Here is a 27,570-nt window from a genome sequence, read left to right as displayed (position 1 = left end):
AGAGCTGAAAAGATATTTTCAATAGCAGCAGTCTCTTAAATGCTTTTAAATAAAATGTTAAAAAATCAACAACATTGTTTGTCTAAATGTGCAGGTAACCTTTTACCTAACAGACTAAATTTTAGTTACACAAACCAGAATATGGGGAGAGAGGGGAAAGAACACACATCAGAAAGTGGCTAAAAAGTGAGGTAAGGGGGAAGGAGGCTTCTCTACTGTGCTCCCTCAAATGCTGCATCACTTAGCTGTGTCCAATTGTTTATTTGGACCAACAGCTCTTTGAGAAGTGTTCAGTGCCTCATTCAATGGGGCTGATACTCAGAACCTGGCCAGCAGCTCTTCCTGCAGATCAGAAATAGGAAATGTTCCAGTTGTTCCGTGTCACACATTTGTTGCATCAATGTTGACAGTTATGTTTAATGAAATGTGGGTATTCATTTATTTACAGCACTCGAATATTATGTTTACAGTAATGTTTACTACTCTCTGCTCAGAGCAATTTTTCATAAAGAATCAATAAAACCACTTGAGCCCTGTAGACTCAAGTGTGTTACACCATTGGTGTCAGCAGTGCGATGACCTCATTCACTATTTGACTCTTTTAGCTCATCATCATGGACAGCTTCTCTTCCTGTCTTGTTCTGTTTTCTGAATTGTTCTGCCTTACTTTAAGACACTTTCCATAATCCATATATCAAGAAAAAATTATGTATTTACAAAACTTCTATCATTAGATCATAGAAATATCAGCAGCTTGGAGCTCGTTATACTTCATTTCCTTTTAACAGTATTTACTGAAATTAAATAGAAATTTTCCAAAAGGAAAGCTAGAAAAGTTGCAAGCTAAGCATAACGTTTACATTTTATGATAATTAGTACCTATCAATATCAAAGCTGGCAAAACTCTCATTTGCATCTGACAGCTGGGATCAATATCTACAAAGAAGTCACTGAGCAGGGTTGCTTTACTCTGGCTGCATGAGATACCTTTTTTTCATAGTTCCAGAAGGCGAAGTATGACCTACCACCATTGTAGGAAATAAGTTTAAGTCCATTTGAGCCATCAGAACTATGACCATTGGTAAGACATGAAGGATCTACCCTTCCTTCCAAATCCCCTCTCCTTTATCAACAATGTTTATACAAGGTGTTACTCTGAAGTTTATACAATCCACGCTTGTACTTCCTCCCCGGTAAGAACCCTCAAGAAAGACCATCACAGCTGCTGCTCCATAACACTCATCACTGGTAAGGTACCACAGAGCACAGACAGTTCAGATAAGAGAGACATTGGATTATTGCTGATAGTGCAAGAAAAAAATCTTCTGTTGTAAATCTTCATGTTTCATACCTTCATTGTTCAGGTCAGCCACTTGTTGCATCCTGAAACAATTCAGGACAGAGCTTGCCAGGGTGACAGCTCTCTTCTCACTCAATGACTGTAAAGCACATTAACTATGTCCTGGTTGCATCTGAGAGAGAGTTGCTGCCGACAGGCACTGCGGCCTTGGAGTCGGCAGAAATTTAACACCTGTCTGCCTTACCTGGTCTCTCAGAGAACACTTCTGTTGTGGGGTTGCTCAGGGTCAAAGAACAACAGGTGTCAATTACTGCCGCAGTGGTGCACTGGTGGCACTATCACACCAACTAAGACTCTTTGATTCCCATCCATAAGCTGATTCATCAACTGGAGAGCCAAGGAGCGATCAGCAGAACCCGCTCACCCTTTAACAGCCCCATATGGCCAGTGCAAAAGTCTAATGGAGAGTGGAAACTGACAGTAGACTATCGTGGCCTGAATAAAGTCACGCCGCTGCTAAGCACTGCCACGCCGGACATGCTAGAACTTCAATGTGAACCGGAGTCAAAGGCAGCTGAGTGGTATGCCACAACTGATAGGATGAATGCATTTTTCTCAATCCCTTTGGCAGCAGAGTGCAGGCCACAGTTTGCTTTTACTTGGAGGGGCATCCAGTACACCTGAAACCAACTGCCCCAGGGGTGGAAATACAGCCCCACCATTTGCCATGGACTGATCCAGAATGCACTGGAACAGGGGGAAGCTCCAGAACACCTGCAATACATTGATGACATCATCACATGGCGCAACACAGCAGAAGTTTTTGAGAAAGGGAAGAAAATAGCCCAAGTTCTTCTGAAAGCTGGCTTTGCCATAAAACAAAGTAAGGTCAAGGGACCTACACAGAAGATCCAGTTTTTAGGAATAAAATGGCAAGAAGGATGCCATCAGGTCCCAATGGATGTGATGAACAAAGTAACAGGTATGCCTCCGCCAACTAGCAAGAAGGAAACACAAGCTTTCTTGGGTGCTGTGGGTTTTCGGAAGAGGTCCAGATCCTGAAGAGCTCATCTATGCACTTTATTAACAGAAACAACTGCCTTAATGACAGCTTTCCTTTAAAATGCAAAAGCATTAGCTGCACCCATCTGCCTTACCACACAAACACAGAAGTGCTTTACAGTTGCTTCTTTGTTCTCGTCCTAATTCATTCAGCAGCCAACCACCATGATAACACAGCAGTGTTAACTGTACCCACTTAATCTTCAAATAAGCCAAAGCTACCAAATCACAGGGAATGTATGGTACATATGTTTGTATAGACGATTTAAGACTGTTGAGCAACAGAGACCCCTTCCAGCAATGAAACATTTGTAGTTTCAGTATACTCAGTAGGTAAGCAGGCAGCCGTTAGGAGAATGGACAAACTGACTGTAGCCACCATGATTTATGATAGTAATTTTAAAAAAAAAAAAAATACACTCACAAACTCTTTACTGTAAATTAACTGTTTGCCTGTGTGCTACTCAAAGTGAAACAAAAGAAAGCATGTTTTTAGAAGATCAATACTTCCCCCTCCTCCCTTCTTATACAAGATTTAATTAAGAGAAGCAATACAATGGATAACATGTTGGACAGGACTCTGCAAACAATATCCATAGATTTGCATTGACCCTGCTGAATGATCTTGGGCATATAAACCTGAAGCACATTGCAAATTTCTCATCAGCAAAATGGACAGAATGATATCAACCATCATTCTTACGCACTTTGTAAAGCGCTTTGACTGAAAGTTGCTGTTACAAACTAAGGGCTACTCTAGAATAAAATGCAGGTTCACACAATCACAGATTTCAACAAGAAATTATAAACTTGAAAATCTGACTTCATTAAAACCAAATAAACCGCACAAAACACCCAAAATTTCATCTAGTTGTTCTTAGTTTCTAACTGCAACTTTTGTTGCAAGGCTACAGCAGCTTATTCCTATTGACCCTTCCCAGCAGGTAAAGAAATTGAGGCAGAAAGATCTCCTGTGATTCACCCGAGAACACACAACATGTCAAATGTCAGAGTGCCAAACAAGAGTCAGCCTCCAAGGCCCATATTCTGGCCAGGAAACCAAAATGAGACTTACTTTCTTCAGGGCACAGAGCTGTTCCACCAACAATGGAGTGCTTAAGCTGGATTGGATAGCATATCAATATGATTTAGGCAACAAAAATGTGAAACTGTACATGAAGTAGGACCAAAAGATGATGCTGGTTCAGAAGAAGCGAGAGGAGTTGTTATTCTGTGAGTAAATACATTGCTGTCACTTATAAAAGTGCTCCTTTTGCAAAACAGCAACTTAATGAATTACCATGCATTAAAAATTGATCATCCCTACATAGCATTTTTTTTTAGACTTCTGTATTGATTTATGTCTTCATTTTGCATAATGCACCAGAGCCCAATTAAGATCCGTAGGAGGTGAAGGGGTGGGGGGGACAGACTGAGAGGTTTTCTGTGTTTGTTCTACACTCTGGTCACTTCAGAACTAAAATGAACAAACCTATCAGGAAAACAGAAGGGATCCCAGCATACTGCATTTAATAGTCATTTGATCATTACCTGGCATGTCAGAGTGTTTAAATCTAACCCCTCCCCTCTTCTACCCTGCAGGAAAGGCAGACAGTGCAGACTGCAAAGCATTTCAGGGAAATAAGACAATTGGCCTGACAACTGAGGGCACAAATATTGTGCCAGAAGAAACCATCCACAAGATTTCTACAGTCATTGTACATAAAAAACTTGATCAGACTGTTGGCTTCAGACAGAGCCTTATGTCAGGCCCAGTATGACACAAGCACATTTTCCCAAACTACTTAAAGGTTATGTAATAGAGATCTGCAGAGCATTAGCAGTCACATGACACGTCCTACTAAGATTTCAAACTGCCACCTACAAAATTTAATTAGCGAGCAGTAAACAAGAGAGAAAGAAAGAAATACACTCCTGGAACAGACAGACAATATTCTTAATGTTCTAAACTGTATGCAGAATTGCGGGCAGGGAAGTGGGGAGAACAGAAATGAGGATTTAACAAATAGGTAAAACTGACTGTCACAGAAGAGGGAAAATGCAGCAAACGGGACAGATTCAACCACGTATTGCTGCTATAGTGACAACTGCGAGCTTCATCTGGCTGAATTCTAAGCACCATCAATTCTCAGTCTTCTGTAAGAGTTTAGCCCATTAGCACACTCCCAGAGACAGTGTGCTGAGCTATCCCTCCTGGTGTAAACTGGCACAGATCTGTAAAAGTCCCTGCTGATTAATATCAGAGAATATTTTTAAGCGAGTTGGACAATGTTCTTACTAAAGATGCACTTTCCATGTCAGTGAAAAGGACCCACGATATTCCATACAGAAGTAGCAGAGAACATTTTTCAACTGTATAAAAAGGAGGTACAGAAATACTCAGCAAGAGCTGAAATAGTGAAGCCACAGAATAAATTCCTGATTCCGGAGGAATTTAATCTTGGTTTAGGATTTCTGTAAGCCAACCCTAAACAAGTTAACCTGGCTCAAAAAGGGCTTATTTTCCTTCCAATATTGGCAAGAGGGGGGTATTATTGTCATTTTTTCCCCCATACATCCAGTGTAAAAACTTAATTGAAGCTGTCTATAAAAATTATTTATGCTCCTCAGGAAAAAAAAAATAAAAAAATAAATCAGTCTAATGCCAGTGTAGGTGGAGCGCAGAAGGAAAGGGGTGCATGCGTTGATTGCCCATCAGCCCACTGTGCTCAAATCAGGCCTTAAGGAAGGTATCACACTAAAGAGCTTGCTATAGGATGATCTTTAAAGCAAAAATGGAAGACAGTTTGTAATTGTCATTAGATGAGAACAGAGACTGTGTCATACTGTTACATTCGCAATGCCTTTCCCTTAATTCTTCACAGTAATATTGTGCACTGCTGCTGCTTGCTGATCGACATCAAACATTTGGCATAGGAATACTTATTGCCTTAGAAACCAAGTATTAGACTGTTTGTAACACAGAAAATATAAAACTTTATGACAATTTAAAAAAATTTTAAAAATCAGACCTACAGTTCCGCTTCCTCTGTCCTGACTTTTGCACTGTAAATGTTTATACCAAACCACCGCCACTATTAGGGAGGCTAGGCTCTTCAAACTGAACATATCCATGAGCACAATAGAAAGTTTAGCAAATCAGGTGTTATTCCAAAAAGTTCAAAATCAAATCAGATTCTTCTGACACTTGGAAATATTTTTCTATAGATCAACAACATACAATGCAGACTGTCAAGTAATTTGTAAGTAGCATCTAGAAGCCTCCAGTGGGATTTAGCATCCCAATGGAGAAAACAGTCTTTGGTTTGAAGATCTCATTTTCTAAGCAGATAAAGTAAGTAGAATGTAGTGGAAAGGGTTCATTATTATTCCCATTTACAGAAAGAGAACAGAGCCAAAGAGAATCTGTGGCAGAGCTGGAAGTCACACTGATTTCCTCATTAAGTGCCACACCACAAGCACAAGCCAAAGTGTTGAGCCACAAGCCTATAAGCCACTCTAATTTCCTCACCAAAATGCCAACCACAGGTGGCTTTACAATCATACCTTACAGAATGAACATGACTCCAACATGTTATTTAACGGGACGGTTACAATTAGCCAAGAAACCCTCAATGACCACATTCAAACTTCAGTGTCAACCAGCTGCTCCAGAAGAACATTAACTGTTCTCCCAGGGTAATGTTATCACTGCCATTTCCCAAGAGCCCACTCTGTGCAAATAAGCCTGACAAAAGCCGTCTTTTCCACTGGTGAACAGAAACTGGTCTCATGACACGTTGCTTTGAAGAAGCTGGATTTTTCCAGCTACATTCCAATTCTATTTTTAATCATGATATTGGTAGATACTTTTCAATGCTAATGGCAATGAGCAAATGCTACTGTCAGCAATGCTTCATGACAATTCTCATCTGTGATGGGCAGTCAGCTTAGAACATCAACAGTCAGAAGACAGATAATCATCATTGGCACCAGGTGTTTTCCAGAAAGTCTTAGATTTCAGTTACTTAGTACTATGCATGGAAAGATTTTCAAAATGATACAGAGGAAATGTTATCTATATAGCTTGCCATTCTATCAAAAAGCTCACTGGACATGACAAGCTAATGCTATGAAAGGGGGAAACAAAGGATTTACACAAAATTCCATTTTAGTCAGAAGCTTGTGCTGACTACTAAACCAAAAATAAGTCCCAGGAAAAAGTCGTGATTAACATATTTCAGCTACTCTGACATTTTGTAGTAGTGATGAGGGCCTATAGCAATTTCAATTAAATGAAAAACAGCCTTGACTCTCAAACCATACTTCATTCAACACAAATATTGAAAGGACAGGACAGGGATGCATGACCAACAAGTTTCTTATTTTAGAATAAAGTCAGCATGATTTTGGATATTTAATTTTGATATGTGGTGGGGCATCTGACACATATAAAGGAAAAACCCTTATACCAGAGGATACTAATTATCCAGTGAGCACAGGCATCTTATTTCTACTCCTGGCAATCCAGAAAAGCTCGGACTTTTGTAACAAGCTATTACCAGAACGAACACTGTTGTGCTTATACATTCATTTCATACTCAATATCGCACACCTATCTAAACTACAATGAGTATGCACAACACATATCTATAATAGAATAAGCTGACATTCAAAGAAATACCTATTTTGTATATATGCAAAAGTACATACCTAGCAGGTATCAGTACGAGATTGGACACATATAGAGGTGCTTAAGATTTCTGAGCTTGTAATTGTCAGTTAACTAAAGTAGCATGCATCAGGTATTCAGATCATTTTCATGCAGAAATCTGTGGCACTGCACTGTCCCATATTTTGTTCCATCTCACTTTTCCTACCCCTAAAACCCTTGTGCCATTTTAAAGCTGTAATTTGGTTATAATTCTAAAAAATTCAACACACTAGATTCCTCAAAAAAGTGTTCCAGGTACACCCAAATATACGAAGTTGTATGTAATAACACTGCATCTCTGTTCACTGCCTCTAGTATACAGTCATGCTTTATGTTAGCAGACTGGAACCCATTCAGATATATAGCTATGAAGAATCAGGGTTGCTCTCTAGTCTGCAGGCAGCATGACCACTTCACTAGTTTCATTTAGAGTAGGTCTTTTTCCTATTAAAAAGAAAGCAGTACGCACAAAGCCACTGTTCAAGACCACCAGATCTCTTTAACAAAAATAACCAAGAGTCACCTAAAAAAGACCCACCACTCTCCTTTAAGGTACTAGAAATAATGCATAGGTATTTCAAAGGATATCTACAGTGGTGAATCCTGGCTGACATCTGTAAGATTTGATCTGAATTGCCTTCGTCAGCTGGGTAGACTTGAAAGCCCTCCTCTAATAAAAATGTAACACCTCCTGATCAAAAAAGCTGAAATATAAAGTGACTACAGTAACTTTCATATCTGTACATGCACACTGCTATTTTTTATTGCATTAAATTTATGGTGATGTTTTAATTTCCACTGTACCACTTGGTCTGTATTTTAATATTTCATGCTGTTTTCTTAAGGCAGCTCTTCTATCTTGCTAAGCAATAGTCCTTATTTGTATTTTGATGATGCCAATCATAGTATTCTTTCCCTGTCTCGGCATACTTAGTAGAATTCTTCATGTTAAGATCATGGCTTTGACTTCAGGTATTTCTTCAAAATATATCCAAACACTTAAGGAGCAGACTCTGTATTTACTAGATGCAGTGACAAGACTCATTAATAAGTTATTCTGCTGAGTTATTTTATATATAAACTCTGCATCACTACCTGCACTGGACAAAAAAAGCCCAGTCAGTGTTTTACCACTAAAATAACAGACAGCAGTACCTTAAAAAGAAAAACCAAAGCCTTCATATGCATTTACATTTTCCTCGGTTACAATTGTACTAAACCATGTACAACTGTAATGTTGACCATCACATCACTCTTGGAAAGGCATACCTTCTCTGCCCAACGCTATAGGTAATAGCCAATTTTGAAAAGAGGTTAATAAAAACCCTGCAGTCTCCCTTATAATACTGAGCACAGCATACTGGTATGTGCTACCTAATTAACTGATATTTATATGCATGTCTTATAATGAAATGTTATTATTCTGTTCTACATACTTATATACATAACATACTTCCCACAAATACTGCTATGTATAGTGTATCCATATATATATATGTATCTGCAGAAGATCTCTTCCTTCTACCAAAAAGGATGAGATATTTACTTGCAATTGGTCTAATTTAGCATTAGATGCCAGACAAATACCACGTATAATTTCATTAACAATATCTGTATGGAAGAGTAGTCACATTGATGACTTTGCCAAGCCATGCCAATATACATCTGCAAAGCAAACAGATACTGTGAATATGCACCATGCTTGGGGGCTTGGGGTGGGGGGGAGCTGCTAGCCAGTATGATTACTAACTTTGCCCACAGACAGTAATACAGAAAAGGAACATGGCACCATCAAACCTGTCAATGTAGTATTTATTTTATTGGAAAACTTGAAAGTGACTGGAAAATGACATCAGATTAAACATCAATAGGAGGGAGGATGGAATAATCTAGCAAGAGTTTAATCCCTTTACCTAGTGCTCATGCACGATACTAACACATTTTATTATTCTAAGCAGCACCTAGAAGAAAAGAGTGAAGGGCATCATCAAATTGCAGCAGAATAATAAAGTTTGTCTGCCTCCGATAAGAGTTAGTGCTGCATTACTGCTAACTAAAAAGAGGATTCTCCCCCACACCCCGCTACAAATCTTCAGCCCTCCCACCCTCATTTGGCCCGTAAAGCATTTAACAGAAATAGCTATTTTTAGAAAGGGTGAAATCTCAGCATACCTTCAAATCAAGTGCTTCCGATGTTCAGCAAGATCATTGCCGAGAGAGAGAACTGCAGTCTACTGTGTCAAATTACAACCTTGTAGAGAAAGGCAGCAGCATCGGCAGCGGCAGCATTGGTGTGTTTGCACTGCTAGTATTCAGGCTAGAAATGATTCATTAGCTGTCTGCAGGGAGGCAGGGTGAAAAAGAGAGAGCAAGCATCATCGGCCATGCAGCAGCTGCCAGAGCCTATGAAACAGCAGTGCTCGCACACACATACGCACACAAAGATGGCTTTCCCTATTTGCCAGTTTCTCTTTCACATAGTATTAACCCCGACACAGCAGCAGAGCACGGACAGGAGCTGACAAGCAGCAAGTGGGATGGCAGCAAGGGTGTGTTTCAGTGGGGGGGGGCAAGGGGGGAGGCGGGTGTTGGGAGATTTTATTTTACCTCCAAGTAATGCTATCACAGGATCTTCTCAGTAGGTCATCTGTGGCCTACTGGCACGAACCAATGAACTGTAAATGTGAGCTGCAATTTTTTTTTCACTCCCAAGCCTGCCCAATGGAAGGCTTAGAAACTCAAATGCAGAAGGGTATTAAGACAGATTACCTGGAGCATCCTAACCATTCTGTCTTTCCTCTTCTCAAGAAAACTGTATACAATATAGTCACACAAAACTTCTAAGTATGCAATGACTATCTCCCCAGCAACTAGAGGGAGACACTGTAAGGGAATACAGGGAAAGATTTTAAATGCATCATTTTTTTTTTTAAAAACCTAGCTTTAATATTTTTTCCCTCTTTTTTTTTCTTTTTTCTCCAGCAGAGATGATCTGACACTCAGAATCTGACCACTTTGGGAGTGTATTCACTATAATGTAAGGGAGTTTTAAAGGCTGATGAAAGTTAAATTATCAAGAAAACATATGAAGTTATGTTGAGTGGAACTTCTGTATTTTCCTTTCAGTATTAAACAGGGGAAGGAAATATTGCACTCTCAAGGCACTATTTTATTGAATTCTGTTAAAGTATCTGCAGAAATACATCTCTCCATTTAATAATGTCTCCCTTTTATCCCCAAAATTAAGTGTCCATGCAACTGAACAGGCTATATTAATTTACAGTTCCCTTTCAAATATCAGTCTTCCCTCCCCAATTTTACTAACAGGCATGATGAGGAAGAAGAGGAGAATTTTCAAAAAAGTTCAGCATTAACTAAAGGAGCCAGATTTCCCCCAAAGCCTAATAATTCTTTATGAAGTTGAAATGCATGGAGAGTACCCTGATCTCCTCGAACTGTCAGCATCAGATGCTTCATTGGAAGGTGTTAAGAGCCATGGAAGAGGGACTCATCAGATGATCTCTTTCTCAAGTTTTGTCTTATCTGGATTTCCAGTCCATGATAAATTCGAATCTTGAACCATGATGTTTACTAAACAGCTAAGGAATCCTTCCAAAATGGCATTGCCTATATTTCTGGATATTCCAGTTCCCAAGCATCAATCTATTTGAGCGCCTTAAGATCATTACCCCAAAGCTTCTAGCAACGTTGAGTACTACCACTCAGTTGGATGAAAAGCATTTCTCTTCAGAGGTTTAGAATTAAAGTACCGTGCAGAGTATCACAGTGTGATCTTCAAAGTAACTGCTTCTGAAAAATCTGTTCCTCATTAAACAAATGAATGAGCTAAAATCTGATTCTTGGCTCTGTGATAGTGAAGGGGGGAGGGGGGAGAAGAGAGGAAAAGGGTTATAGACAATGGGTGCTTTCTTCCCTGAAGGTCTACCTTTGCACATTCCAGAAAGACTACAGTTTCCTGAATGGAAAGCCTGACTTCTAAAAATAAGGTATCCAAGACCACTCTTTTGTGCAAATCTCAGCCCCAAATGACCTTCCCTGAGATTACTCATGACTGTAGTGGGAACAACGAAACTCTGGTATTTTTGGAGAGAAAAGCTGCTCCTACTCAGGATCATATGTTCCTTCCCAGATTAGATTATGGCTTTGATCATCAGGCAAGTGCACTCTTACTTTTATAACCAATTTGTGGCATAAATTGTTTTAATTTTTTTTTTAAAAAGTCTAATTTTGGCAAGTTAGATTTTTTTTTCCTCAGTTGAGCTACATACGAGCTTCAAATCCAAATGTTCCTTCTGACTATGACTATATCAGCACTTACCATACTGTGCTTCAGCAACAAATACTGATCTGCAGCATATGACACAAAGTGAGACCAGAACATTCCAGGTGACGCATTTTGGAAATCTGTCTTGTCAAGGCTGAAGACTATATGAACATATCTGAGGCTTTCTGTGCATTTGTACAAATAAAACTTTGCTAAGCCAACTTGATACTTGAAAATAAGTCAGATCACTGTAAAATGGCATTATTAATGCCTTACACTGAACCAAGCCAACTCTTCTCATACCTTTTCAGAGGTGGATTTAAAACATATATATTTGTACATGGGAGGTGTATGTATATTTATAAAATATGCAAATTATGATAAACTTTCTGGAAATCTCATTTTAAAAATATGGAAAATTATATTAATAAAATCACTCAGAAAATAAATTAGCAACTAATTTTTAAACTATTAGCACAGATTAACTGCTATGAAGATTTTAAAATACATTATCTCAAGTAAACATTTAGAAACTTGAGTCATCAAAACTTGACATATTCAACTTGTTATGCCAGAGCAGATGAGAACTCACATTTTACTGAAATTGTAATATGCTGGGAGATTGTTAACATAAACAGTTTATTATTAATTCAGTAATTTATATGGCCTAATATCAGCATCAACTGTGATATAGCTTGATAGTAATTTTTCCCATTCAGGGCTGGATGCAGCTATGCCGATGATAGGCTGCTGGTAACTAGGAAAGCATATATAACAGTGCTGCTGAAAGAAGAAAGGGAATTACAGTTCTGTATGCCAGGCCAAAAAAACCCCCCAGAATAACAGTCCCAATATAACGATCCTACCTTCTGTTAGACAGTTTTCTCTAGAAAAAGAGATAAAAACTATGTGTTGGGTTTGCGTGGCAAGGTTTTGGTAGCGGGGGGGCTACAGGGGTGGCTTCTGTGAGAAGCTGCTAGAAGCTCCCCCTGTGTCTGACAGAGCCAATGCCAGCCGGCTCTAAGACGGACCCGCCGCTGGCCAAGGCCAAGCCAATCAGCGCCTCTGTGATAACATATTTAAGAAGAAGAAAAACACTTAGAGAGAGAGAGCTTTTACAGCCGGAGAGAGGAGTGAGAAGATGTAAGAAACTCTGCAGACACCAAGGTCAGTGCAGAAGGAGGGGGAGGAGGAGCTCCAGGTGCCGGAGCAGAGATCCCCCTGCAGCCCGTGGTGAAGGCCATGGTGAAGCAGGCTGTCCCCCTGCAGCCCATGGAGGAAGGATGAGGGGGTGTAGAGATTCCACCTGCAGCCCGTGGAGGGCCCCACGCCGGAGCAGGTGGAGGCACCTGAAGGAGGCTGTGGCCCATGGGAAGCCCACGCTGGAGCAAGTTCCTGGCCGGACCGGTGGACCCGTGAAGAGGGGAGCCCACGCCAGGGCAGGTTTGCTGGCAGGACTTGTGACCTCGTGGGGGATCCCACGCTGGAGCAGTCTGCTCCTGAAGGTCTGCACCCCATGAGAGGGACTCCATGCTGGAGCAGGGGAACGATGAGAGGAGTCCTCCCCCTGAGGAGGAAGAAGCGGCAGAAACACCGTGTGATGAACTAATCCCAACCCCCATTCCCCGTCCCCTGTGCCGCTGAGGGAGGGAAGGTTGAAGCCGGGAGTGAAGTTGAGCCCGGGAAGATGGGAGGGGTGGGGGGAGGTGTTCTAAGAGTTGATTTTATTTTCTCATTCCTCTACTCTGTTTTGCCTAGTAATAAATCAGATGAATTCCCTCTCTAAGTTTGGTCTGTTTTGCTCGTGACAACAATTAGTGAGTGATCTCTCCCTGTCCTTATCTTGACCTACAAGCATTTCGTTATGCCTTTTCTCCCCTGTTTGGTGAATGAGGGGAGTGAGAGAGCGGCTCTGGTGGGCACCTGGCCTCCAGCCAGGGTCAACCCACCACAACTAAGACACCTTTCCGTATATGATAGGGCTCTATGAAATACCATTTTAACTATGTAACCTTTCACAGGACGTAATGAATTGCACATTCTATCCAGTCTTTCTGAATTATGTGAAACAATTATTTAAAATAGATCCTAAAAGATGAATCTTCCTCTTAGTACTCTTAGTATGAAAAATAAAATTTGCAGTGTGCTGTTGTTCCAATAAAACAAGCCAAAATGATGATAAACCCTTCCCTTCCGTATTCCACTTTGTACAGTGAGGTAGACTGAAAAAAATAATAAAGGAGCTCACCTTGCTAGCTGCCAAAACACACACAGGGCCTCCTGGGGAGATAAAGGACAGCTGTCTCTGAAGCCACAACAGCTCTTTCTGAGATTGTTTCAGTAACTCCTCTGTGTTGCCTGGCTTCTGCCCCATCAGCCCTTCCTGCATAACAGGAAATTTTCAATTTCTGTTTTCTCAAATATATGGTGATAGTAACATACGATTTGTCATAGTTAAATTTCTAGCAAAACAAGAACATCTACTATAGCAATGTATCTATCTGCATGTGAATTTTTGTGCTTAATTTAATAATCCTCTGCTACCTAAAAAGCAAGATGTCTCTTCATAGCATCAGCAGCACAACATCCTACACTTTGACTACCCTAATACTTCATGCCTAGTAAACTTCCTCTGGCTATTAATCAAAGCAGGTTTGGTTGAGCTAGAAAACAACATGGGTAACTTCAACTTTTGGGAACTGGAAGAAGTTCCTGTTACATATTTTGCTGTAACAAAGGGCTCAGAGATGCTGCTGGTAGGGCACAAAAGTAGTACAAGACAATGCTGAGAAGAGTATAATATAGTATAATAACTGAAAAGTATAGGAATGCCACTAAGTAACCCAAAGTACAAGTTTATATCCTTAGCGAAAGTCTTAACTTGAGGCTAAACCAGAAGTATTGTGAATTCAGACCCAACCTCTCTTCTAGACATGATAATTTACAAGATATTAAATAAGTTATCTGTGTGGATGAAAACTGAGAAGAAAACCATTCTTTTTTCTACTTGGTTTTAACACCTCTATGAATAAACTATTTTCAATGTAACTGTTTACCAGCACAGTTAGATATTAAGAACAGAACTGGATTTTTACCTACCCTCGGGCATCCTAGCTGATTTTTGAGTTCTTCGCACTCCACTTGCAGCACTTGGATCTCCAGATCTTTTATACTTCTGGATTGTTTGTTGATATTTTGCAGATTCTGGGACTTAACATTGACAAAGTGCATTTTCTGCTTTAGAGGAAGTGTTCTGGTAATTGTTCTTGTGATGACAGCAGTGTTATTGGATGACAATGTCAATGAAGTTGAGGGGCTGACATCCTGGTAAAAAGACAATACGTTTTGCATGTCATTTTTGCTAAAGCTTTGACTGAGGGAAAGAGTATAATTCAAATTATTTAAAAAGTCATACCATAAGTGCTTTATTTGAAAATTTTCTTCAGATCTTTCATTCAAACAGTGAGCAAGAGACAATCTCACTTGATCAATCACCATATCCCTATCTCTATAGGCATAACACAAAGAAATAAAACTCAGACAATTTTTTTTAATATTTTTTTTCTTCATTCAGTGGATACCAGCCACCCATGATCACACTGACTACATAGATATCAATGTATTTACCACTTGATGGCAACATAGTGCTGCTGCTCAGCCACTGCTTCTGGTCCTTCACTGAGCATTGTATCACACAGCCAATTAAGAAGTTATCCTTGCTGCTGAACATGCAGCTCACTTGGAAGCTGTGCTCCAGCTACATCTGAAATGCTGTATTCCAAAAGGTGTGTTTGATCATGCTGCAAACCCTTCACTGGGCATCAAGTATTACGCAGTCAAACTTACTGTATGAGAACGGTGGAAGAAACTGAAGCTCCCTTCTGAGACTAGACAGTTCACAGCTATTTACGTCCCAAGTCATCTTGCTTTACACTCAGTAATTACCTTACTCCATGACTGTCCCAATGTGCTCTCTTGTGCAGTGAGACAGTATTCAGAAACAATATGAGAACCTAGCCCAATGACACAGGTTTAGAATCACAGAATCGCTTAGGTTGGAAAAGATCTTTAAGATCATCAAGTCCGACCATTAACCTGGCACTGCCAAGTCCACCACTAAACCATGTCCCTAAGCACCACATCTACACATCTTTTAAATACCTCCAGGGATGGTGACTCAACCAGTTCCCTGGGCAGCCTGCTCCAGTGCTTGACAACCCTTTCAGTGAAGACATTTATCCTAATATCTAATCTAAACCTCCCCTGGCACAACTTGAGGCCATTTCCTCTTGTCCTATCACTTCTTGCTTGGGAGAAGAAACCAACACCTACCTTGTTACAACCTCCTTTCAGGTAGTTGTAGAGAGCGACAAGGTCTCCCTTCAGCCTCCTTTCCTCCAGGCTAAACAACCCCAGTTCCCTCAGCTGCTCCTCATAAGACTTGTGTTCTAGACCCTTCAAGGTTGATTTGGCAAGATAATACTCAATGTCATATAATAAATTTAGCTTTGATTAGGAGTGTCCATTTGTACTGTTAAAACAGATATTAGGCCTCACAGTCCTCCAGACATGCAAAGAAATTCTGCTGCTGAATACACAGCCATTGTGCTAAGACAAAAGGCATTCTTACAAGTCACCATGATTGTACCAGAAATTTCCCTTCACTGAATCTATTTCTTCTGGCTTTTTTAAACCAAAATAGTCTAGATATCTCCATATATGGAAAATGCACAAAAAGTATTATTCTGTGGAGTAAATTAAGCTGTTCGGGTACCCTCATCAGCTATCCAGATCCCATTTTTTGTAACATTTTGTACCTTTCTCGAAATCCATTATCACTGAGTAAAATCTTTCAAAAAATATAGTATCTTCTATGTTAATTCTACACACTCAACAATTAACATACAAAGGTAGACCCATTTAAAGGTCTTTCATTTTACAATTAAGCTCAAACTAAGTCAGGAGACAAAAAGGCAACTTCTTATGACATGCTTGCAAGAATACCACTTCCAGCCTTGTATTGCCACTCACAACTAGTGCATCATTTGAACAAACTACTAATTTTTCAAACACAGTCTACAAGTAAGACTGGCTTGGTAAAGCTTTAATACAGAAATAATAACTTGCCCCAATTTGTGTCATATTCAGCTAAGAATATTAATGTGACTGAAAAATGACATTGTAGTTTTAGATTGTGTAGGATTTTACTTATAGCAGAGTAAAACGTTCTTTTGGTTATCACTTTGCTTAAATTTTGTTCTTGTATTTCACACCTAATTTTAGAGGGGACAATTGAATTCTCAGTTCATTATTCTGTGATGTGCAATCCCCAAAGTCTATAAAGTATGCTTTCTTATTTTCCTTATGAAAGTTTTGCCTGGTTTTCTTTTTTTTTCCTCCTCCTGTTTGGGCTAGAGAAAGAAACACACCCAATGTCATATTTCTCCAACTCACATTTTGATAAAAGCCCAGACACTGATCACTGGTGAAAAAAACAAAATGAAACTTTCAACTGAACTACAGTTTCACAGTGAGGAGCTCCCGTTCTCTCAGTGTTTGCTCAGCCAGCCCACGACATGGCTCCTTCTTGGTGCTGAAGCTCAGTGAAGCTCACCCCAAAACCCAGCCCTGCCCACTCCCTCAAGGGCACCAGGAGAGACCCTCCAAGGGCATTGCTGGTTGGTGTGATAAAGAGGTTTAGAAGCCTGAGTAATCAGTCATTAAACTACAGTAAATACTACAAGCCATATTTTACATGTAAAATGGCAAACATTCATATTCAAATAATAATAAAACCCCACAGGATTCTCTAAATTTTGAGGTAGTAACCATTGGAAACCTCTAAGATGCGACCTGTTTGAGGTAGTATTACCAAAGAACAGCTGTATCTACTAACATTATTATACCATCTATCTTTTCTGGCCTTTTTTTTTTTTTAACTGGAAGTGTGAAAAATAAAAAAAGAGGGGGGTGAAGTACAGATTTCAGATCACTTAATGCGAACCTTGTAAACATAACTTTGCCAAATACACATCACTAATACAAACATACCCAATCTTGGTGAATACTCAAGAAAAATTTGAATATTAATTTTTAATATTATTTACATTTATAATATACTGAACAAAATTACATGAACTTTGGATTAGTTCAGGATCAAAATTTGATCAGAGATAGCCCAATTTTTAAGCATCTCCCAACAGCTCTTGTACTTCACAAAATGGAAGACTAACGGTTACAGAAGCAGTGGAACACCCTATTTAAAAAAAACAATAATAATAATTTCTCAAATATTAAACAACCTGAAGAATATATGTACTTCATAAAAATGTAAATATGTCCCCAAGCGAGTCATATCAGCAGATACTGGTATTTTAACAGCAACCTGAAATACTGCTATAGCTGTCAAATTATATGTTTTAGCTTGGATTGTTCAAACGTTTATATTAATTCTTTTTATTGCAGTATGAGTTTACCTCAGCTGGCTGTCAGAGGCCCACCCAGCAGCTCTTTCACTCCCTCTCCTCAACAGGTTGAGAGGGGGAGAAAATAAGATGAGAAAGCTTGTGGGTTGAGATAAGACAGGGAAATCACTTACCATTTACCATCATGGGCAAAAGAGATTCGACTTGGGGAAAATTAATTTCATTTATTGCCAATTAAAATAGGTTTAGGTAGCGAGAAACAAAGACAAAAATTAAAACAACACCTTCTTCCCCCACCTTTCCAAGACTCAAGTTCACACCTTCATTCCCAACTGCTCTACCTTTCCCTTCAGGAAAGTTCTGCTCCACCATGGTCTCTCCAACATGGCTGTAAGGGACTCTCTGCCCTGGTGCCTGTGGCACCTCCTGCTCCCCCTGCTCTGACATGGGTGCTCACAGGGCTGTTTCTCACACCTTTTTTCCCCCTCACTCTGTGCAGGTTTTGCCCTTTCTTAAAGGTGTTTTCCCAGAGGCGCCACCAGCCTCGTTGAGGGGCTCAGCTGTGCCCTGTGGTGGGGTGGCGGGAACCTGCTGGAACCATCCAGAACCGGCCGGAACCGGCTGTCTGGTGCAGGGCAGCCCCGCCCTCTCCTCACAGAGGCCCCTGCAGCTCCCACCACCAGCACCTGGGCACAGACATCCATCAAGTACATGCATTTAAAATATATTAAAATACAATCTAATCATCAGAGTATAACCTCTGCTGAAGTGGTCAGCATTCTTCATCTCCTATATCAAAGTAGATCCCCAGCACAGCAATCAGCTCTCAGGGTGAGGGAGGTGGTAACATAAATGAGATACAGCTGTGTAAACTGAGTCAACTTGAACTGACTTTTCATTTTTAAAGCTAAAAAAGGCTCCAGATTTTGAATGACGAAAACTTCACTGCCCCAAACTTGAATACTGGCAGATTCTCATAAATAGATTCTGACACTGACCTCAAATGAGTAATTCAGGTGTTACACTCCAGCAAATGCAACTTCTATGCTCCAAAACAATTAATTTTGCCATGAATGAGAGAGAGCTAGAAAAACTAAATCAAACTGTGGTGTGTTTTATCTGCCAAATCTGCCCATGAATATTTAAGAGGCCAGGTTCTTCTATTAAGCATTAAACTGTTGAGTAAATGATACTGTAAAAAGTCTGAGAGTTGCCAAACACTTAAGTGTTTATTGATTTTTTTTTAAAGCAATTTTATCATGTTTGTATCTACTGAAAGGAGAAGCACTGAAAGCTCTGGAGAGCAAATCCATTAGTGAATAGAAAAGATGAATCAGAGTAAACATCAGATAAAGTTCCCTATCACTAATGCTCCCCAATGTCATTGGAAAAGCAGTTTCCCTGTAGATAAACAGGGCGCTCTGTCTCCATCACAAGGGTTATCCTCACCGCTTCCTTCTTCTATGCCAGTCTCACACTCCATGCTTTCTGGAAAGGTGTCGATCCCCCTCTTTCACAAGCCTCGTGTGCAAACTATTATGCTGGAATCACGACAAATGGAATTTAACATCAGCATGTATTTTTTTTATTGGGTGATTACTTCAAATTGACCCATATTTTAAATTGGGTATCTTACAATGAAAGTAGTAAATAACTGTAATTAGAAGAGAAAAGAAAAGGCAAAAAGGCAAAAATCATAGTGGTGTAGTCCTGTAACTGGTTAACATTCATAGCCTAACTCTTAAAACTGCAGAGTTAAGTAATTTGCGCTGGACCATAAAAGCGAAACACACGTATCAGGGAGGCAAGATGTGAGCTAGATCTCAGTGCGTCAGGTGCCAGGGGGGTGCAGAGTCATTTCACCTGACGTCGTCGCTTCTGATTCATGTCAATGCTGTGACAGCTGTTTCAGCAGTTGGCACTAAAGCCGCTGGAAGATTTTAGAGCATGTAACACTCACCTTGCTCTTCTTAACATTTATTGAGCTACTTTTCTGCTTGCTTCTGCCCTCAGCTCTGCAGCGTGGAGGCTTTTCAGATGTTTGTTTTGCTTTCTTGTTGCCCTTTTTGGACTGTGGAACAAAATTCATCAATAGCTCATTAAAATATATTACAACACATCTAAAACGTCTCAGTGATTCTCTTTGGTCTTAAATCAATTTGTTCTTGCATGGTAAAGCATAAGTTTCGAAGTATAAACTTGAAGCTCAAGAGGGTTAATGGAACAAATTAGATGTGGCATTCAGTCAACAGCAGAGGACATAACATCTCTGGCAGAGCCCAGTTACTATTCCTGTGTGTGCAGCGCTCAGCGCAGTGTGAGCTGTGCTAATGCTACAGAGTGGGAGACTAGATACCACTGCAATCCAAATAATAAGTAATATTATTAGGAGCAATTTGTTCCTTGCATGGCATTTTGTCTCTTTGTCGATCTCAGGAAGAATCTCATATTGGGTTTATGTGGAAGATAGATAAAACAGCAGGGATGTAAGTAGCATGTCGTTAAATGGTAAATGGCACTGCTTCATCAGATTACTCAGTCAAAAGAGGGCACTTTCTGCTACATCCCTGGAATTAAGTGGGATAAAGAAGCGCACAAAGAGGGACCTTTGTTCCTTCTGCTGTTACCCAATACAGAATGACAGCGTACAGAATAAATATGCAGTATTATTTTAAATGTGCTAGAGATTTTAGCATTGATTCCTTTTTTTAAATTTCAAGGTATTGCTGAAATCACACGTCAGCTTTACAGTATGCTACATTCAATGTAAGCCAGACAGTCTTATCTCCTAGAACTTACAAAGCCAAATAAACAACATAAAACAAGAAGGGAATTAGCCTCATACCATATTGCTCAGTCCAAGACAGTTCAGTACTCTTTCTTTTAGGAAGATTGATATCTCTTTCCTCTGTTCGTGGATGTTTAAGGGAAATTTCAGAACAGAGTATCCTGTTGTCCCTCACTCTGTGTGCTGTCTAGAAGCACTGGCAAAGCAGCTGTTTTTTTTTTTACTTTACGTAACATTTAATCTTGGATAACTAAGACTGCTCCCAGAGGGTAAACAAAGTGACTGAGATCTGTTTTTCCAAGCACCACTACCCTTATTTTCATCCTTCTCTGCTGATGGTGAGTCAGGCTGTCTCTATTTGGCCAGGATGACTTGGCATTTTGTACCATTTGAGGTGTGGATTTCATATTTGAGAAAAGTTGAACCTTGCCATACCAAGCGGGAAGCTGTATTTGGAAAAGGAAGTTTAGAATCTATTCTTCTCACTAATCAGCCCTCAAAATTATCTAATTACCCACCAGAAGAAGATGGTAGGAGGAAAAAGCAACAAAACAAACCAAACAGAAAAAGTGAATTGGTTCTAATAAAGCAGATAGCTGCTTGGAATTGAAAAGAAACCTTTTACGTAGCTGTTTTGCAGTCACTGTCTGTGAACTGAAGGTGGTCATTAGAACTGCTCGTACTACAAACACAAACCATCTGTCACTGTTTTAGCTGTGATGATTTCTGCTATAGGCCAGGATACTTGGGAGGAATCCAGAAGTCCTTTCTGAAAATTAAAACAATGCCCCCTCCCCCATATTCTGTGAATTTTTCCTGTTTTCATCTTGTGTTCCAGTGGTGGGAACCCACCACATCCAGGAAGACACTGAAACTGGAGGGCTAGTAAATATACACAACAAATGCAAACATACTCGAGGGGGAACTGAACAGGGGGCTATATGCAAAGACACTTACTACATGTGAAGTAATACTCCAAAGTGGTTTGATGTGAATTAGACATTTTAAAAAAATTGTTATTGCTGGACCCTGAATAAGATCATCTATATAAGCCCAGTTGGTACAGCAGACAAATGTTTTTCTTTAGTTCACCACCGTACCTGGATAATAAAACCAGGTTAAAAGAGAAATAAAACTGAATGAGCTCTTGACTGGGACCTGAGCTGGCCCCAGGTGTAGACAAAGTCAGCACAGCTCATTGCGGCTGATGATGGTGAGGGCAGAAGGAGATAGTGCTAACGCTAACAGGAGCAATCTTCATAGCAGCAGCAGTTGGCACCAACGCCATAGACTACCACCCCTAGGAAAACCAAAAGTGAAGGCTTGCCATTTGCCAGCCTTGCTCATGCCTTCTTTTCCTTTTCTGTTCCTACAGCCTGTGTCACCTCCCAAGAGTAGAGGAAGAAACGGGAAAACCATTTTCCCTTTCAAGCTTTTATTTCCAAACCAGTGGGGTCTGTGAAACCTCACTGCCTCCTCCTAAAGCTGTCAGATTTCTCTTAGACAACAATAAAATAATTCACTTTAATAAGAACATTACGTTCTTTTCATTTTTTTTCTTTAAATAACCACTGTTTTACAACAATTCAGTTCAGGTTTTATTTTTGTTCTATATGTTACTATATTGTGTTGCGCTACATGTATCAATATGCAAGAACAGAACTTTTAAGGTTATAACAGATGATAATGAAACAGTTCCCCTTTAGTCACAGAAAACATTTTAATGCAATTAAAATAATTTCAGATTTATTTTCCTAGTACTAAATGATAGGGAAGTCAATGAGGGCACTTATTTATATCTGAGTATGATAAAAAGAATGCTCAATGGAAAACCAAGAAAAGCATCCTGGCCTCCAAGTCTATGAGTCATTCTGCATAGCACATGCTTGCCTATAGCTTAGCAACAAACCAACTTGGATGAGAAAAAAATGTGGAGAGCAAATATATCATCTAAAAACAACTCCTGTATGTGGATATGTGAATGCAGTTGGATTACAGGGAAATGTAGAGACTTTGCCTTTATTTTCTTCAAACTCAGTTGAGGTTTACAGTAATTTGTTATTTCTGGGGACAAAAAAAGAAAAGTATCAGCTGTAATTAAAAGTACATTTCAACACTTGCTGAATTTTATCATCCTGTGATTCTACCTGTTTTTTTTCTAAGACTGACTTGTTCCATGGTTTTATTTGCCTCATATTGGAAGGAAAATCAGACCCAAAAATAAACTAGGGGAAACTGTATAAATGGGAACTCTGACAAAAGCCTTATAAATAGCTTCAAAGTCAAGTGAGCGCAAGTGTGCCCAGCTGTCATGCTTTGGGTCTGAGTAGAACATCAGAGCTTTTCCCCAGCTTGTCCTGGCAGACAGAGTAGGTGCTTCTCCAGGGTGGATCAGGTCTTCAGGCAAGATTACTGTAACCTAAAATTAGCCTCCTAAATTCATACACAGGCTGTCAACTATCCAACTTCATTTCAGAAGTATCCAACTTCATTTTAGAAATGCTGATCACACAATATTCTGCTAAGTACTTTGAAAGTCTTTTGTAGAAACTTGCTATAGTTCTTTTAATGGTTCTGAACCTAATTTTAGGTGAACTTTTTTTAAAAACCTGCCGTCAGTAACTATTGAGGAACAGTGTAAATATGTGGTAAGAAATAGCTTTATATTGTAGGAGTAGACTAAATGTACTCTTTTACACATGCAAATTAATTTATTTAAAAAATAAATGTACCACTTGGAGGCAGCTTAGGAAGCAGAGACTTTCTTATGTGGGGAACATGAAAAGGAGCTGCAATTATTTTAACAATGAATCCCTAAAAATGTATGCATCAGGGACAATAGCATCAGTTCACCACGAATGGTGATATCACACATGGGTAACATAGTTGAAGACAGACGAGGCAATCATTTTCTATAAACTATGATTATGATGCCTTGGGGCAAATCCAGGAAACTACTGGGTTTAGACTAGACAACTAGTTTAGACCTACTAAACTACAATTTTTAATGTGAATTATTTGTTGTGGGGATAAAAGTATTTCCTCAACAGAAGTGCAAGAAACAGGGACAGGTTGAAAGAGCAGCCGTGGCCTTCTGGGACTATGAGCTTGGTTTTCAAAAACCGGATCTACAACTCACTCCAGACTTACCAGGGCACCAAAATTTGCCTGCTATCAAAAGTTTCACAAGCTCTAGAGCAGCTCTTTTTTGATAGAATCGGCAGCACGATTACAGCCACAGCATAACCAAAATACCCGATCTTTGTAGCCAAAGGAGGTGTGTAAACGTTAGGACCTTATAGCCCAAAAAGAAGCTGCATTCTTGTTGTGCTTATCATCCATATACTTTCTGCTTAAAAAAAAAAATCTCCACTAAGGTGTCTACCAAATAGAAGGATTTTTTTTTTTTAATTAATTATTTTGCATACTAGGGGCATATTCTACAATATAAAGTTTATTAACAAGGCTTTACATAGTTCCTCTACCAAAAACCAAACCCAAAAATAACCCGGGAAACTTTTCAGACAAATTCTGGCATGTCCTGGACTGGAAATGGTTACTCACCACTTTGTCTTCCTCTCGTTCTTTAGTCAAGGGCTTATCCACTTTTGAAAACGGTTGATTTGCCTTGGGGGAATCCAGTACAGAATAGCCCTGATCCAGAACGTGACCGATAGTCGTCTTCTGTAACAGAGGGAAAAGTGGCTTGAAAGCATTTAAACTCTCTAGAGAGAAGCATAAATTGGCTTACAGGCCTTCTGACTTTATTAATAAAGTCAGCCAGCACCATTTCACTAGTTACAGCTTCAAGGTAACGGACATGTTACTTGGATATTTCTTCTTTCCTTTCTATATGCCTTTGTTTCTTCCTTCCCTTCCAAAATATTCATGGTCTCTCTTGCATCTTTAATTCAGGCTTTGGAGATGCTGGGTGGGTACTGTGACACACCTGTAAAGGAAATTGCCTTTCCCTTTCTCCTCCCAGTGCTTTTCAAAAGAAAACCCAGATGCTTAGTCACCGGAGAAATAAGCATGGCTCAGTTTCCCTTTTCCTCTAAGGGGTTTTATTGCAGCCAAAGTAGTTCTGAATCTCGGAAGCTAGTACTTTTAATAAGACAGCCTCCCAGATGTTTGGTGGTATTGTGAGACAGCAGGTCAAACAGCAGCAGCCTTTCCTTCTGGAGAGCAAGTAGCTTCCTCTCAGCACTCAGAGATTCTCCACCTAATATAAGACACTTCACTGTTCCTATGAGTAATAGATTGTTCTTACTTTGGTATTTATAACAGCTGAGTATAATGTCCATACAACAAGGCAGCGTGTGCCAGGTAAAAGTGTAGTCAGAGTGAATCTTACAGCCTCAGTAATGTTTTACAAAGGGACTAATTTTCCTCCCATCCAGAATTGGGACAGAGGTAAACAACATTTTCTCTAGGACAGCAGTCTAAAAGACTCCTATCAGGCAAAACAATGCTGTGCATCAACACCTAGCAACATATTCTGGTGTTTTGTTTAATAATATTTAAGAACAAAATGTAAATTTCTACTGAAAACATACACTTGATATTTCAAACAGTTTCAGAATGGGGGAGTCTGCTGGCTGCAAGATTTGCCCTCAAAAGGAGATGGTGCTTTCCACCTACCTTTCTGTTTTGCTCTGAACTGCAGGCACAGTGACCCAATTTGAGATGAAAAAGCTTAGAACAGATTTCAGGAGAAATATGCAGCTCCCAGTCAGTTGAGATGCATTTATATGCTGAGAAGCTAGTATCTAGCTTTCACTGCAGTGAATTCATAGACTGCTTAGTTTAACAGCATTTTGCAAAAGGCTATTTAAAAAAAATCCATCAAAAAGTGATTGAAAGGAACATATATCTGCAAACTACATGCAGAACATACATAACCCATTGAGTTTTGAAATTCAGTTTTCTTTATTGTGAAAACATATCCAAAAATAAAATGGGAAGCGCACGGGAAAATTGCAAGTTGACAAAGAAGAAACAAGGTCACTTTCCTGGGTGGAAAGAAAAAGGCTATAGGTTCCAGCAGTTCAATCAATGATTCAGTTCTAAAAGAAAAATCACTTCCCCTACCTAAACTCATGGGTCAGGCACCAAGACACTGACCATGTATGTCCAGTTATGGCCCTTATATTTGAGTAACAGCTGAAACCCACGTGCAGGTAAGTTATTCTTGCAACATTTTGTACAGAGGAATTCACTCTGAGCTTCCTGCCTCAGCTGAAGAGAGGAAGCACTCAGAAGTGTGACTGCTCCTACTGAGCACCACACTGAGCTTTCTATCTAATGTGTTCTGGGTTGTCCAGCTGGGACTGAAGAGCTGGTGTCTACAGGATACAAATTAAAAGATTCGTACTGAAGATGCAAGTTTGCTAATGCCTGCATTGCTTGTTTAATGACGGTGTGAATAGCCTTACCGGCATTCATCTGCAGCCTGAACTAGTTTTACACACTGCAGAAGGGCAAAAAAAGTACTTTCTGTGGTTAACAGAAGGAAAATATTTTGGGGGAATTAGATTTAAATTAGAATTGTACTTACTGGCACAATAGATTAATGCACAAATTATTCATCTCGGGAGTCACCGGTTGAAGTCTACTTTGCATGTTGGCCTGAACTGAGCACCTTTGAAGCTACAGGAGCATTGCTGTGAATTTCAATAAGAGAGGCTGTACAAGTCCCTCCTTCAGCACACAAAAAGTCCAGCAGAGAAACAAGATTCAAGCAGCTTATTTGTATGTGTGCAGGTATTTCAGAAGCTTGCTTAGCTGTCTTTTTATTCATAATTACTTGTAGTCTTTGCCACTATTTAAATGCATTATTTTAAGATTTTATTTCATAAGGAACCACGTGAAACCCAAGACTATATTGCTTAATAAACCTTTTGAACTTTTAACTTCTACCATGTTCTCAAATGATCCTGTGTTATAGATTTTAAATATGTTCCAGTAAAATTAAAATATACTCCTCCTTATGCTGTCTACTCACCTCAAAGGAACAGAAGGTAGGTAGGAGACCAGCTGCCCTTTGCAGCATCTCTCAAAGTCAGTGGAAAGATTCCTATAGGAGATGATTTGATTCTAAATAAGTGGCCAACCATGCTGGAACAGAAACTCCAAGCCTTCTGACCCTCTCTGAGATTAAGGGGTTTTTAATCGCTTTCTAATCATCAAGGACTACATCATCAGCCATGGTAACCTGGAGTAGCATCACTGCGGTCAGTGAAGCAATGCTTCATTGGTGTACCAAATGAAGACCTAGCCTATGACAAAAGATGCATCTCCTCAGGGACTATATAGTATTTAGGCATTGCTAATGATGTGCTTGTGTAGAATTGTCTATTTTAGCAGCAAGTTCACTGATGCATATGAAAATACTAGTGAAATTTTTATTAGATATTGAAATGCTAATGATGCTCTGAATTTCTTGATTTGATATGCAAATGAGTAAAGCTCTCTAAAAAAACCAAAACAAAAACAAACCCACAACAAAAAAACCCCACATTTGAAACAAAATTATCATGACTCCTAAAATAAAAATAAACTGCAAGTTAAATTTCACCTCCAATAAGATAAATGCTAAGAGAAACATCACTAGACTTTTATATATATATGTTAATACTAGTGCTCCTATAAAGCCATAACAGCTTTTAACAGGCTCAGCTTTATCTCACCCATAATTTATTTTCTTCCACATCACATTAAAGAAGCCTGAACTTAAAAGCCTCTTACTTCAACCGAAGTGAGCAGGTGATTCTCATGTGACAAATGATATCCAGAATGAGAACGCATGTTTGTGCATTGCAGACAGCTGTGTCATTTTTCTAAACAAAAATGTGCAAAGTAAATATAGAGAAAATTGTACAGCAATACCCTGAATTATTGAAAGGCTAGCTATGCAGAACAAACATAATTAAAGGGTCTCATTATCTTCTAAATAACCATTGTAAATAATGCTTTAGATAATTACTTCATTAGTTC

At 39.5% G+C, this 27,570-nt stretch overlaps 1 protein-coding gene across 18 annotated transcripts in view; it reads right to left on the bottom strand.

Annotated features, from left to right (window-relative positions):
* Positions 1 to 27,570, bottom strand: part of RIMBP2 (RIMS binding protein 2) — a 171,720-nt gene that overhangs the window by 138,165 nt on the left and 5,985 nt on the right. For all 18 annotated transcript variants that reach the window (XR_008579568.1, XR_008579569.1, XM_054844747.1 and 15 more), the window contains exons 2-5: positions 24,139 to 24,258; positions 19,747 to 19,857; positions 14,461 to 14,685; positions 13,610 to 13,744 (exon numbers count right to left, since the gene is read on the bottom strand). Coding sequence is in view for 16 of the 18 variants with exons in the window: in XM_054844747.1 (XP_054700722.1) it covers positions 13,610 to 13,744; positions 14,461 to 14,685; positions 19,747 to 19,857; positions 24,139 to 24,258 (591 nt within the window). In the remaining 2 variants the exon portion in view is untranslated. The remainder of the gene's footprint in view (positions 1 to 13,609; positions 13,745 to 14,460; positions 14,686 to 19,746; positions 19,858 to 24,138; positions 24,259 to 27,570) is intronic.

Source organism: Grus americana, chromosome 16 (genome assembly GCF_028858705.1).
Source record: "Grus americana isolate bGruAme1 chromosome 16, bGruAme1.mat, whole genome shotgun sequence".
NCBI classification, from domain to species: domain Eukaryota; kingdom Metazoa; phylum Chordata; class Aves; order Gruiformes; family Gruidae; genus Grus; species Grus americana.
This window is presented reverse-complemented; position numbering and strand designations above follow the sequence as displayed.